General features: G+C 40.2%; 1 protein-coding gene across 5 annotated transcripts in view; it reads left to right on the top strand.

Annotated features, from left to right (window-relative positions):
- LOC132405343 (matrin-3-like) overlaps window positions 1-14,597 on the top strand; it is a 41,783-nt gene extending 27,186 nt beyond the window's left edge. For all 5 annotated transcript variants that reach the window (XM_059990072.1, XM_059990074.1, XM_059990073.1 and 2 more), the window contains exons 14-16: window positions 2,844-3,297; window positions 3,755-3,876; window positions 12,273-14,597. In XM_059990072.1, coding sequence (XP_059846055.1) covers window positions 2,844-3,297; window positions 3,755-3,876; window positions 12,273-12,362 — 666 coding nt within the window. In that variant the 3' untranslated portion in view covers window positions 12,363-14,597. The remainder of the gene's footprint in view (window positions 1-2,843; window positions 3,298-3,754; window positions 3,877-12,272) is intronic.
- Window positions 14,598-15,028: the final 431 nt, after the last annotated feature.

Below are 15,028 nucleotides of genomic sequence, written 5' to 3'. Positions count from 1 at the left end.
CTCATAGATACTTTCTGACCTGTTGCATTTTAACTTGTCGTTTGGAAAGGAAATGTTAACTGGCAAAAGATTTTGATAATTGAGGAAAACTGTTTAAGCAGGAGTGGGTTACATATAGAAATCTTAGACCATGACATAAGAATAAGGTTATTCAGCCTTTTGAGCCTGCTTCACGTTTTGATCATTGCTGATCCATTTCTCTCTCAACCCCATGCTCCTGCGTCTTCCCTGTATCCTTTCACGCCCTGATTAATTAAGAACCTATCAACCTTTGCCTTAAATATGCTCAAATGACCTGGCCTATGTCTCTTAACAAGTTCCACAGATTCACCACCTTCAGTCTAAAGAAATTCTTCATCTCCATTCTAAATGGAAGTGCTTCTATTCTGATGTTGTACCCTCTGATCCTAGACTCTCCCACTATAGGAAACATGCTCTCCACATCCACTCTATCTAGGCCTTTCAATGCTCAATAGGTTTCAATGAGATTCCCCTTCATTCTTCTAAACTACAGCGAGTACAGGCCCACAGCCAACAAATGTTCTTCATATGACAGGACTTTCAATCCCAGAATCATTTTTGTGAACCTCCTTTGAACCCTGCCTGATGTTCAGCAGACAAACGTTTGAATTTTCTCACTGTTTACAAAATAGTCTGCTATGCTTTTTTCTTCTACCAAAGTACATGACCATACACTTCCCGACACTGTATTCTGTTTGTAACTTCTATGCTCATTCTCATAATCTGTCTTAAGTCCTGCAACTACCTTATTGTCATATTTCAGCTCTTCTTTCTTTATGGGTTTTTAAGTTGCCTTCTGTTGGTATTTAAAAACTTCCTAATCTTCTAACTTCCCACTAATTTTTTACTCTTATTATATGCCCACTCTTTTGCCTTCATGGTGGCGTGGATTTCCCTTGTCAGCTGCAGTTGCATTATCCTTTGTTTAAAATACTGTGTTGTATCTATCCTGTGCCTACTGAATTGCTACTGGAAACTCTAGCCATTGCTGTTCTGCAATTATCCCTGCTAGTGTCCACTTGCAATCAACTTAGGCCAGCCCCTCGCATGCTTTTGTAATTCCCTGTTTACTCCACTGTTAGACTGATACATCTGACTTTAGCTTCTCCTTCTCAAATCGCAGAGTGAATTCTATCATATTACTATCACTGTCTTCTAAGAGTTCTTTTACCTAGAGCTGCCTAATCAAATCTGCTTCATTACACAATGCCCAGTCCTGAATATCTGATCCCCTAGTGCACTCAACCACAAACTGCACTTTAAAAAGCCATCTTATAGGTATTCTATAAATTCTCTCCTGAGATCCAAAATCAGCACCAACCTGATTTTTACAATATACCAGCATATTGAAATCACCCATGTCTATTGTAACATTGCCCTTTTGACATTTTCTTTTTCCCATTGTAAATTGTAGCCCACATCCTGGCCTTGTTTGGAAACCCGTATATAACTCCCATCAGAGTATTTCCACCCTTGCGGTTTCTTAAGTGTACCTGCAACAAATCTACCTTTTCCAATCCTTTGTCACCTCTTCCTATGGATTTCATTTCATGTTTTACCAACAGAGTCATGCCAGCCCTTCTGCCTAGCTGCCTGTCCTTTGGATATGATGTGTATCCTTGGATGTTAAGCTCCCAACTATAATCTTCCATCAGCCACGGCTCAGTGTTGCCCACATTATACCTGCCAATCTTAACTGCACTGCAAGATCATCTATGTTATTCAATATACTGCATGCATTCAAATATAACACCTTCAGTCCTGTATTCGCAAACCTTTTTGACTTTTGTCCCCTCATCCCACTGGCTGCAATTTTGTCCTACCATCTGCTTATCCTTCCTAATAGTCTCTCTCCACACTACCTTCGTATACCAAATGTCACACCCTCCTCTCTATCACTCAGTTTTCTATCTGCTCGCCAAATTTGTTTAATCCTTCTCTTACTGTTCTCGTAAACCTGCCCACCAATATATTGGTCCTCCTCAGGTTCAGGTATGACCTGTCCCTTTTGCACATGTCATATGTTCCCCAAAAGAGATCCCAATGATACAATAATCTGAAACCCTGCCTCCTTGCACCCGTTCCTCAGCCACGCATTCATCTGCCAAATCATCCTATTCTTACCCTCATTGGCATGTGGCACGGGCAGCAATTAAGGGATCACTACCTAGAGGTACTGCTTTTGTGCTTTTGAGCTTTCTACCTAGTTCCCCAAGTTCTCTCTGCAGGACATCCTCCCTTTCCCTAACTATGTCATCATGTCAATATGTACCAAGTCTTCTGGCAGCTCACCTCCCCCTTTAGAACGTTGCAGACCTGAACTGAGATGTCCCTGAACCTGGATCCTTCCAGGTCTCTTTATCACGTCCAGCATATCGTATCTGCTCCTCTGTTAAATCCCCTATCACAACTGCAGTCCTCTTCTCCCCCAGCCCATTCTGGGGCACAGTGCCAGACTTTGTGCTAATGACCTGGTTATCCTTCCCCACCCAGTATCCAAAACTGGATCCTTGTTATTGATGGGATAGCCACAGGAGTATTCTGCACTGGCTGCCCTTTTCCTTTCCCTGTCTTGTCTGTCTCCTCAGTTTCCCATATGAGTTAAAAGTCAATGAGTTGTAGCTTGAGTTTCTTAACACGTTCTTTGAGGAGCTACAGCTCTGACAGCCTGTTGTGGATGTGGTTATCCAGGAGACTGGAGGTCTCCCAGAATAGGAGCATTATCTTTTAGAAGATTAGGTGTGCTTGTGACCATTAAAGTTGTGTTTGAGAGTAACTGGAGCAGAAGTTCAAAATATTTCATAACATTTGATTTTCTCTAGGAGCCGAAGCAAGAATACTTTCCTGAAAACATAGATGAATTTGTAACTGTGGATGAAGTTGGTGATGTGGAAGCTGGAAATCTGGATCTGGAAGATCTGACACCTTGTGCAGAGAGTAGTAAACTGGAAACTGATGAAGCCAATGTAAGCATTTTAACAGAGAAATCAGAGGACACCACTGAGCAAAAAGAAGAGGATGTAGAGAAACCTAAAGTAAAACATGGTCAAAAGAGGGGAAAGAGCATCAAAACTAAAAGAACAGAAAGTGACCAAAAAGATGGTAGTGAAGATGGAAATGAGCTGATTGACAGTAAGATGGAATCAGATGAAAAGAGTGAAATGCAGGGAGAGACAATCTCAACTTGTGCAGAACCGGAAAGCAAGCGTGCTCGATCACGATCTCCTACTCCAGATGAGTATCGACTTGGACCATATCAGCCCAACAACCCTGTAGGTAAGAAGGGTTTTCTTTGGAAAAAAATGCAGGACTGCTATACTTTAATATTTTTTATGGTGCTTGTCACACTCATATGTTCATTAACTTAATTAAAGCAGTTTGCAAATATACTATATTTACTCAAGTGCGACATTCATAGTATATTCACACGCATTTCAATACTGGTCCATTTGCAAATTAGTGCATTCTGGCTGAACTGAAGCAGTGGTCTCTTAATCTAATTATTTTCCTGCAAAATGTAAATATTACTGGCATTTATAGCTGTTATCCAAAAACTCCACTGAAATGCTATAGATTTGGTGGCTGAAGATCCTGTACTGTTGTTTTTCCCTTCCTTTTTTGCTCCCTTGAAAGGCACATTTTCAGGTGTGAGATGATCTGGTCTCCACTTGCCTGGGTAGTTTGTTCATTGCTGATTTAAAAGCTGTAATAAGCTGCCTCTTTTTAATTACAGGACTAGACTATGTGGTTCCAAAGACTGGATACTATTGCACACTCTGCTGCCTCTTTTACACAAAGGAGGAAGTGGCAAAGAAAACCCACTGTAGCAGCCTGCCTCATTATCAGAAGCTGAAGGTGAGCATTCTGGTGCCTGTAATCTTGGGTGGTTGTTGGATGTTTTGTGTGTTTCCTTGTTCTTCACACTGTTCAAGCAATTGAATATCTATTGATTCACTGTGTTCATTGTCTTAATAACTTTTTTGATTCGGAACAAGAAGGCAGTGGGAAAGCACCTGAGGGTTTCCAGCGGGAAGACGTTTTGAGTTCTCGGGGGAAGAGAGAGGCCAGATTGCGCAGGTGTGTGATGTCAGCCAGTTGAGCGCGAACAGTTTAAAAAGAAGGCAGCCATATCCAGTAGGCAGCAGAGTGAAAGGGCTTTGGCGGTAACGGGATGAGGTGAGGCCAGTTTTTTATGGTCGATGTCAGATGTAGGAGGTCCTGGAGTTTCCTGGCATCCCGGACGGCCACATCTGCAACCGGTGCATCGAGATGCAACTCCTAAGGAACCGTGTTAGGGAACTGGAGCTGCAGCTCGATGACTTTCGTCTGGTCAGGGAGAGTGAGGTGATAGAGAGGAGTTACTGACAGGTGGTCACTCCGGGGGCAACAGGGGACAGAGAAATGGGTCACAGTCAGGAGAGGGAAGGGGAAGAGTCAGGTACTAGAGAGTACCCCTGTGGCTATACCTCTTGACAATAAGTACTCCTGTTTGAGTACTGTTGGAGGGGACAGCCTACCTGAGGGAAGCGACAGTGGCCGTGCCTCTGGCACAGAGTCTGGCCCTGTGGCTCAGAAGGGTAGGGAAGGGAAGAGGAAGGCAGTAGTGATAGGGGACTCTATAGTCAGGGGTTCAGACAGGCGATTCTGTGGACGCAGGAAAGAAACTCAGATGGTAGTTTGCCTCCCAGGTGCCATGGTCTCAGATGTTTCTGATCGAGTCCAAGATATCCTGCGACGGGAGGGAGAACAGCCAGAGGTCGTGGTACATATTGGTACCTATGACATAGGTAGGAAAAAGGAAGAGGTCCTGAAAGAAGACTACAGGGAGTTAGGAAGGAAGATGAAAAGCAGGACCCCAAAAGTAGTAATCTCGGGATTACTGCCTGTGCCACGTGACAGTGAGAAAAGGAATAGAATGAGGTGGAGGATAAATGTGTGGCTGAGGGATTGGAGCCGGTGCAGGGATTCAGATTTCTGTACAAAAAGGACAGGTTGCACTTGAATCCCAGGGGTACCAATATCCTGGCAGGCAGTTTTGATAGAGCGGTTGGGGAGGGTTTAAACTAGTTTGGCCGGGGGGTGGGGGGGAATCAGAATGTGACTGCAGGGATTAAGGTAGAAGGACAAGGGCATGATGCTAAGAGTTCTGAGTTGATGAGGAAGGACAGGCAGGGGACAGAACATAATTATAGTCAGTTAAAGGGGTAGAAATGTGTCTATTTCAATATTAGGAGTATTAGGGACAAGGAGGAAGAACTTAGAGCGTGGATTAGTACGTGGAACTACGATGTTGTGGCCGTTACTGAAACCTGGTTGGACGAAGGGCAGGATTGGATGATGCAGGTCCCGGGGTTCTAAAAAGAATAGGATGGGAGGTAGAAAAGGGGGGGAGTGGCATTGCTGGTCAGGGATAGTATCACGGCTATAGAAAGGGAGGATGCTGCAGAAGGAGTGTCCGTGGTGGAAGTCAGAAATAGGAAGGGATCAGTCACTGTGCTGGGAGCAGTCTATAGCCCCCAAATAACCCTCGGGACCGAGGAGCAGATAAGCAGGCAGATTTTAGAATGGGGCAGGAAATACAGGGTAGTAGTTATGGGTGATTTCATCTTCCCTCATATTGACTGGCACCTCCTGAGTGCAAGGGGGATGGATGGGGCTGAATTTGTCAGGTCTGTTCAAGAGGGATTCCTGACACAGTATGTGAACCGGCTGACGAGAGGAGAGGCTATACTGGATCTAGTTCTGGGTAATGAACCTGGTCAGGTGACAGACCTCTTGGTGGGGGGACATTTTGGTGAGAGTGACCACAGCTCCCTTAGCTTCAGCATAGCTATGGAGAGGAATAAAATCAGACAAAATGGTAAAGTGCTTAACTGGGGAAGGACTAACTTTGAAAGGATGAGGCCGGAACTAGCGACAGTAAATTGGAAACAGATGTTCAAAGGGGAAAGCATAGAAGTAATGTGGGAGAAGTTTAGGGACCACTTGAGCTGGGTTCAGGATAGGTTTGTCCCACTGAGGCAAGGAAAAAATGGTAGGAAAAGGGAACTGTGGCTGACGAAACATGTGAGGCAACTTGTCAAGAGGGAAAAGGAAGCATTTGTTAGATATAAGAAGCAGGAAGTAGGAGGGGCTTATGAGAAATATAGGGTAGCCAGGAAGGAGCTAAAGAAAGGACTTAGGAGAGCTCGAAGGGGGCATGAGAAGGCCTTGGTTTGTAGGATTAAGGAGAACCCCAAGGAGTTCTATACGTATGTAAAGAACAGGAGGCTGATGAGAACGAAGGTAGGACCGCTAAAAGGATAAAGAGGGTCGCATGCCTGGACGTGGAGGAGGTTGGGGAAATTCTAAATGAGTACTTTGCTTCAGTATTCACAAGTGAAAAGGATCTTGATCAGAATGAGGTCGAAGTAGAGCGGGCCTGTGTGCTGGACAGCGTGGAGATTAAGGAAGAAGTAGTGCTGGATCATCTTAACATTGATAAATCCCCAGGGCTGGATATGATACACCCCAGGTTGTTGTGGGATTAGAGAGAAGAGATTGCAGGAGCATTAGCTATGATCTTTGAATCCTCTTTGGCTGCAGGGGAAGTGCCGGAGGACTGGAGAATGGTAAATATAGTTCCCTTGTTTAAAAAAAGGTAATAGGGAGAAACCTGGGAACTATAGACCAGTGAGTCTTATGTCGGTGGTGTGCAAACTACTGGAAAAGATTCTTAAGGATAGGATCTACGAGCATATGGAGAAGTACAGTCTACTCATGGTCAACATGGGTTTATGAAGGGAAGGTCGTGCCACACGAGCCTAATTACATTTTTTGAAGAGGTAACAAAAGAAATTGATGAGGGTAGGGCAGTGAATGTGGTCTACATGGACTTTAGCAAAGCATTTGGCAAGGTCCCTCATGAGAGACTCATCCAGAAAGTCATGAGGCATGGGATAAGTGGAACCTTGGCTGCTTGGATAAAAAATTGGCTTAAAGGCAGAAAGCAGAGGGTAGTTGTGGAAGGAAAGTATTCTGCCTGGAGGTCGATGACTAGTGGAGAGCTGCAGGGATCTGTCCTGCGACCCCTGCTATTTGTGATTTTTTATAAATGACCTGGAAGTAGAGGCGGAAGGATGGGTGAGTAAGTTTGCAGATGACACCTAGATTGGAGGAGTTGTGGATGGAGCTGTAGGTTGTCGAAGGTTACAAGAGGATATAGACAGGCTGCAGAGTTGGGCAGAAAAATGGCAGATGGAGTTCAATCTGGATAAGTGTGAGGTGATGCATTTTGGAAGGACAAACCAGAAGACAGATTAATGGTCATTTACTTAAGAGTGTGGATGAACAAAGGGACCTTGGGGTTCAAATCCATACATCCCTCAAGGTCGCTGCACAGGTTGATAGGGTAGTTAAGAAGGCCTATGGGATGCTAGGCTTCATGAACAGGGATTGAGTTCAAGAGTAGAGAGGTCATGTTGCAGCTCTACAGATCTCTGGTGAGACCGCACTTAGAGTATTGTGTTCAATTCTGGTCACCTCTGGAAGCTATGGTGCAGAGGAGATTTACCAGGGTGTTGCCTGGTTTGGAGAACAAGTCATATGAAGCAAGGTTAGCAGAGCTGGGACTTTTCTCTTTGGAGCGTAGAAGAATGAGAGGGGACTTGATAGAGGTCTACACGATTATGAGAGGCATAGATAGGGTGGATAGTCAGTACCCATTTCCCAGGGCACCAATAGCAAACACCAGAGGGCATATGTACAAAATTAAGGGAGGGAAGTTTAGGGGAGACATCAGGGGTAAGTTTTTTTTACACAGAGGGTTGTGAGTGCCTGGAATGACTTGCCAGGGATGGTGGTGGAGGCTAAAACATTAGGGGTATTTAAGAGCCTCTTGGACAGGCACATGGATGAAAGAAAAATGGAGGGTTATGGGGTAGTGTGGGTGTAGTACTTTTTTTTAAAGTATTATATGGGTCAGCACAACATGGAGGGCTGAGGGCCTGTACTGTGCTGTAGTGTTCTATGGTTCTAACCCAAAATTTAAGTGACCAGGAAAAGAATCAACAGATTGTCCACGGAAACCAGCTTAAGCCATCATCTTCCTTTACTTCATATGTGCTAGTCTTATTTGAATTATAGCTTGGATTAAAAGGAATAAGTTATGTAACCATCCAGCTCTGTAATATCCTTATACACACATTTTTAGGCAAAAACCTAATATTTACTTATCAACTTGATTAACATTCAAACTTTATAGGTTTTTTAATCTTAAAAATGTATGTGGATTGCCTTTTTAAACTTGTATTTCTTTGAATTTGTTGGATCAGACAATTAAAGCTTTGTCTTGAGTTTGGGAGGGGGCTGTTGTTGGTGTGGTATTTGCTTACTCAGACCATAGACTACACAGAAATACTCTGATGAATGATATACAGTGACAGAAGGCATAACTTGTAACAATATGGAACAAAAGAGTATATAAGGATAAAGGCAATTGTCTAAGACACAAATACTTGGTTGTGTATCTGTCCTTTGCCCATGGAATTCCCCTAAGTGGTTATCATGTGGAGATGGGAAATGAATATCTGCCATTGCCAACATGAATCATGTAATTTGTTGCCTCTCTACCATAAGAACAATGATGGGGAGTAGCCAAGATTAGTGGGCCATGTGGGAACTAGAAGCAGAGAAAATGATTTAATATTGTCCTCAAAGGTGTTAATTAGCAATGGTGTATTTTTGAAGTCTAATGTCAGGTGTTCAGTAGCAAGAGCTAAAGGAATACTGGCAAGGGACAAAAGATATAAAAACATTGTAGAAGAACAAAAGGTTTAAAACAGGGGTCAGCAACCTTTACCACTGAAAGAGCCACTTGGACCCGTTTCCCACAGAAAAGAAAACACTGGGAGCCGCAAAACCCGTTTGACATTTAAAATGAAATAACACTGCATACAACGTTTTGTTTTGCCTTTATGCTATGTATAAACAAACTATAATGTGTTGCATTTATGAAATTGATGAGCTCCTGCAGAGAAAACGAAATTACATTTCTGCATGCAACAAAAACATTTTGAACTCCGAAAATAAGACGTTGGGTTGAAGGTTACTTTTAAGTAAAATACTCAACGTCTAGTTGAGTCCTTCTTGTATTTATGAAAAACACTAAACTTAAATTTGCCGCCAGCAGCAAACCAAAAATAACGTCAGCCAGCTGTCAACCTGAAAAATAAAAGGACTATTTCACTGAACAATGAAAACATATGAATATACGTAAAATAATAGGCAATTAAAATATTTATCATACTTGGTCAGGTTGACTTACACCTGACAATGCAGTCGTATTCGGTAGGGATGGATCGATGCTTAGGGGAGTGACCGGGAAGGATAATGTGTTTTTTTCCTCTCTGAACTCACAGAAGCGTTTCCCAAACGATGTTTGCATTGCGATGATTGCAGAATGTAAATGCTCCGAATTTATCATGTCGTGACCTTGTTTGAACTCTCTCAAATTGGGGAAGTGAGACAATGTGCCTTTCTGTAAATCTCTGGCAAGCACTGTCAACTTGCACTCGAATGCCAAAACATCCTCCCAACATGTGCAGGGCTGTACGTCCTTACCCCTGAAGAGCTGTGTTCAGCGTGTTCAGGTGCGCTGTCATGTCTACCATGAAGTGTAGCTTTTCTAGCCACTCTGGCTGTTCCAGCTCAGGAAAGGTGAGCCCTTTGCTGCCCAGGAAAGTTTTCACTTCTTCCAGACACGCGACAAAGCGTTTCAGCACCTCCCCTCTGGACAGCCAGCGATAAAAACACGTTGTAGCGGTGTGCTACACGCAGTCAGTAAACTGCAGTCAAAGATAGCTTTATTCGAACTAAACAGCCTTGCTTTTAAGCCTCCCTCAACCCGCCCCCCATGGGCGCGGATGCTGCAAAAGACACGTACTCACAAACCCCCGTAGGCTATCTCCCTTAGCCTGAACGCTGGCTAATTGTGAGCTGGTTTGGATGTGTCAGGAAATGGGTCGCCACAACGTCTTATTTAGATTGTACAAGATCACCATAATCTTCAAATTTAGAATTACATTTCAAAAACTAACAAACCAATATAAAATACATTTTAATTAAATACTGACCAATTATTTCCCAAAGCAACAGGGAGCCGCAGCACAGACGTAAAAGAGCCACATGTGGCTCCGGAGCCGCGGGTTGCCGAACCCCGGTTTAAAACATTAAAGAGTCTTCAGTATCTTTCAAGCAATTGAAGGAAATGCTGTTGTATTTAGATTAGGGATGCAATTGGATAACATTTTTTGGATTTATTGTATAATGGTAGTCATTGTGGGTTTAGTATAATAAAGGATGACATTTATTCATAAAATACACAAAGGGGTAATGAGTTGAAAATAAAGGTTGTAGCCTTGTTACATTTGTCAAAATTTTTTCAACCAATCTTTGACTAATAGGGAAGATCTTAAAGGACAAATAGTTTAGGTACTAATAAAACTATTTCGCTTCTGGGGAGGGGGGAAGGAATAAGAAAGGCTCTCTGCATCAATCTCTTTGGATTGATGTGTAACATGCTAAATGTGAGGTTTATATGGCAAAAGAGAACCAATGTGAGTACAAAAACAAAATTGAGGTGTTTCCCTAAAATTAAGAGGCAGAAGATATACCGATAGACAACTGGCATAAAGAATGAAAAACAAAAATAATTATTTATAAATAAATATCAGTGGGGATGGAAGTAAGGAGGGGGAGTTGATGAAAGCCTTGGAAGACAGATCATGGTTTAGAATCAAAATGACTGCACTTTGTCGTTCTTCAGTCTCGCAAGAAAATAAGGGATGCTGACAATATTGAGTGGGATGGATGTATAGTTGTATGGGAAGGGCTTTCTGACAGTTTGTATTCTCTACTGGTGAGGAAAGAAAGAAAGAACCAAAATTGGTGAATTACAGTTTGGTCTGATGTTACTGGTAGGGGAGGTCTCCGGAGAAAATATTTTAAATATTCAACTATTTTCTTGGCATTGGCATGGATTGATTTAAAAACAGATCTTATTTGGTTAACTTGATTTTTTTGAAACAGATGATGCTTGTGAATATTTTAAATATCTATCAAAGAGTGGCAAAGGTTCTCAGCAAAGAACAACATGGACTGGTTGAAGTGCAGACAGTTAATGAACAGTTGCTAGACAGAATGGCAGGAAATATTCTTCAATATTCCCTGGCATGACTATTCTGATGTCCATAAAGTGTATATTGAGATTGACAAAAGGCAAACTACTATAAATGCTGGAATTTATGGACAAATGACATGGCTAATGTGTCCTTTGCAGCTCAGATTTAAAATGGGATTTTAAAAGGGGCAAATACTGGAATTGAAAGCAATAAAAATTTCTTGAAATATTTGACAGGTCAGGTAAGCTCTGTGGAAAGCTAGATGGTAAACATTTCAGATTGATCTTTCCTCATTTTGATGAAAGATTAAGTAAAACAAGTTGGTTTCCTATGTTGTACAGTTGAAGGAGTTTGGGGGGAACAAAATGAATCTATAACTGGGTAGAAACCAAGAAAGTATTGTTTATGCTGATTGAAAATGGTGATTTAAGGTTTAGTAATTGCAGCCTTTCTAGCCGGTGAATGCAGAAACAAAGATGTGTATGTAGGCAAAAGAAAAGAAACAGTACTGGAACTGAGATACAAAATGGAACCATTGCTAGAAATATTCAGTGGGGCAGATGGCATTTGTGGAGAGAAAAGATGAGTTAACATCGCCATTGTGATACACTGGCCAGTTCCTGATCCAAGCTAGAAAGGATAGTCATCTGTAATTACTGAATTTAATGTCTAATCATGAAGGCTGGAATATACCTAGGTAGAAAATGTATATTTGAAGAGCTGATTTGTGATTCTATTAACTTCATACAACTGTGAAATAAATCATATTTTAAGTATCTGGACATTGAGAATCCATGTGATGGGATAAAGCTGAATTAAATTTTAAAAGTATGATGCCATTCAATGCAACTATGCTGAGTTTGACAGTAACTTTTACAATTTAAAGAGATAAATCCAGATTGATTTGAGTAAAATGATGAAATTTGAAGTACACTGTGAATATATAAAGAATACAATTGTTTTTTTCAGACTTCAACCCCAATAACAATCTTCTTAAGCTCAGGTCATTATATTGTGATGGGGGGGGGGGGTCTAAAGACTCTTCCTAAAACAATGATGACATTGCCTCATTAATGTTCTTTATTTTTAAAGAAAATCTTGAACAAGCAAGCTGAAGATTACCGGAAATCCAAAAGAGAACAAAGCCCTGAAGTGGAGATCAAAGAAATAACTGACCAGTGATTCTACTTATGATAGTCTGTAACACCTAACCTATTAGCTGCAAATTCTTTTAGCATCCTGATTTTATTGGTTATTATTTTTAATGTTTAGATGTCTTAATTTTGTAATGTACAGACATGCATGAATAGATTGGCAACAGTGATTTTGTTTGCAGTAACGATTTGTTAAATAAGTAAGTTCTCAGGATAGGGACAGTCAACTTTCAAGGGTATTGAATTGATGGATTTCTAAGTTATTGTTAGAATATGAGTTCTTGAGTTATTCCAGGAACTGCTTTGGGTCAAGTACCATATCTGGGTTACTTTAAGGAAGTTGGTTGATTTTGTAAGGTAGTAATTTGAAAATATCTGGCAAATGTCAAGTTTTATTGTTGCAGTAAAGAAAACAGCTTGGCAAGTATCAATTATGTGATTACTAAAATCTGCAGAAGAAATATCTAATATTCATTTGTTCCAGCATATTTGTACAATAACAAAGCTTGCATGGCATTGGTGTTAAAGGGTAAAGAAAGTGCTGAGATGGTGAGATTTTTGAGCTATAAAAATGGTAGAAATTCTGGTAATTTTGTGGAGCAAAATTCTCTGCAACTGTTAAAGATTATATTTCCTTTGATTTGAACTAATGTCAATCTTTTGTTTTTATAACATTGAGGTTGAGGGTTGCTGCAAGTTGAGAAGCCAATTTCAGTCTTCAGCAAGTTATAAAATTTTGGTTCTAGTAAACGATTTATTTAGATGAGCTTAAAATAAAATGCACATAAATCAATACAAATCAATCAACAGTTTTGTTTTTGCAGTGTCTAATTCATGCTGCAATTACTGAGGGAATTATTTATTGACTAACATATCAGTCACTTTACAACTTTGACTTTTCACCAAAATACACATCTTACAAAGTTGATTTTTAACAAATTTATCAAATTGGACCACAAGATAGAGGTGCAGAATTTGGCTATCTGGCTCATCAAATCTGTTCTGACATTTGGTTTATTTTCTCTCAGCCCCATTATTTTGTCTTCTCTCCATAACCTTTGATACCCTTACCAATCAAGAACCTATTGGCCTCTTCTTTAAATTTGGCTTTTGTCTCAACTGCCATCCGGGGAAATGAATTCCATAGATACACCATCTTCTGGCTAAAGAAATTCCCTGGTTTAAGAATGTTTCCTTTAAAGCAAAAGTTTGAATTAAAGTCGAGCAAAAAAAATTAAACTTCTGGCTTGGTGAGAAATGTTCTGAAACTAGGAACATTATATTAATATTTAATATTAGTCTTGCAGAATCGTTACAGTTTGTTTCCATTAAAACTAATTTCAAGTTTTTATTTTTTTAGGAGTTAGTTTGGTTACTTTACACAAATAGGAATAAGAGTGCGCGAAAGGAATTTTGTATTAAAATATTGTTTCTATTGAATAACCTAAAATTATACTACACTGTGTAGTATTCATTTCTGAACGATAAAACCAACTTGTATTAGTTACCAATGATCCATGCAAATTGTCAAAATTTGCTAACAAAATGCACATTTACTTGACCACAGTACTTTAAAAAAATTATCTATATGTACTCAGAATTGAACAAGTTCCCAAAAAGTCAGTCCCCTTCGAGTTATCCTATTGTAAGCTTGTAAACAAGTGAATTTAAGCAACTCTTTGACAAAACTTTGTGCATTTAAACAAAATTTACTGTAAATAATTTTAATAACTCATTCTTGTGACTTAAGGTTATTGTCTGACTGGGATTCTATTGCTAGTTTGCTGATGATCCTGTTGTTAAAAATTGTTCCTTTTTTTAGTAAATTTTGTCTTTTGGGTGCTATGCTTTAACGTAGTTAGCAATTTTAGATGTCAGATTCCCAATGCTTACAGAAGTTTTGGTTTGTTTCTTGATAAATATGACATAATAGGCATTGTGCTTTTTTTGGCAAATGTATATACCCTGCATGAGTGTGGAATAACAAATGCTTCCAGAAGAGTACATTTGCTAATAATGGTGTCTGAACCAAATACAACATGGAGTCACGTGTTTTATAAAGGAAATTGTGTGAGGCACTGCAGGTTTAGTCAAGAGGCAACAAAGTATTAAAACTGCTGTTATGTCATGTTTTGGTTTGAGTAGAAACAAGTAGTTTTGTAATTCTTCGAATAAAGCTCCAGGTTCCAATAATTGCTTGAATTTCTCTGCTTTTGCTTTTCTGTTGACAAATGTGTAATAAAGGATTTTCAGGACAATTTCATCTCTTGGAATACGATTGAGTATAATTTAACTGAGTTAATTACATAAATGTCTGTACACATGAATTTCATGATACTTTTATTTTTGACTATCACTCCATTACAAAAATGTCAATTCTATTGCCTGAATTCTCATTTTTGCTAATAAAATTATTTAGAGGTTCCTTAAGCAATTTCATTTCTGACCCTGATGTCTTCATTGTTTAGTTGTATGATGATGAGGTAGAGTCTCATGCTTATACAACATGGTGGACTGATCTGCATATCCTGTATTGGATAGAATTCATCTGTCAGTGTACACTCTTAATTATTCAGTAGTTCAACCTACAGATTGGAACATCATCTTACCCTATTTATTGTTTTGTATATTACTGACAACGTAATAATGGAATTAAACAGCAATGAAATGGGTCCTTCAGCCTAACTTGTCCAT

This window comes from Hypanus sabinus, chromosome 15, assembly GCF_030144855.1.
Source record: "Hypanus sabinus isolate sHypSab1 chromosome 15, sHypSab1.hap1, whole genome shotgun sequence".
NCBI classification, from domain to species: Eukaryota; Metazoa; Chordata; class Chondrichthyes; order Myliobatiformes; family Dasyatidae; genus Hypanus; species Hypanus sabinus.
The sequence above is the reverse complement of the archived record's forward strand: the minus strand, read 5'-3'. Positions and strand labels throughout refer to the sequence as shown.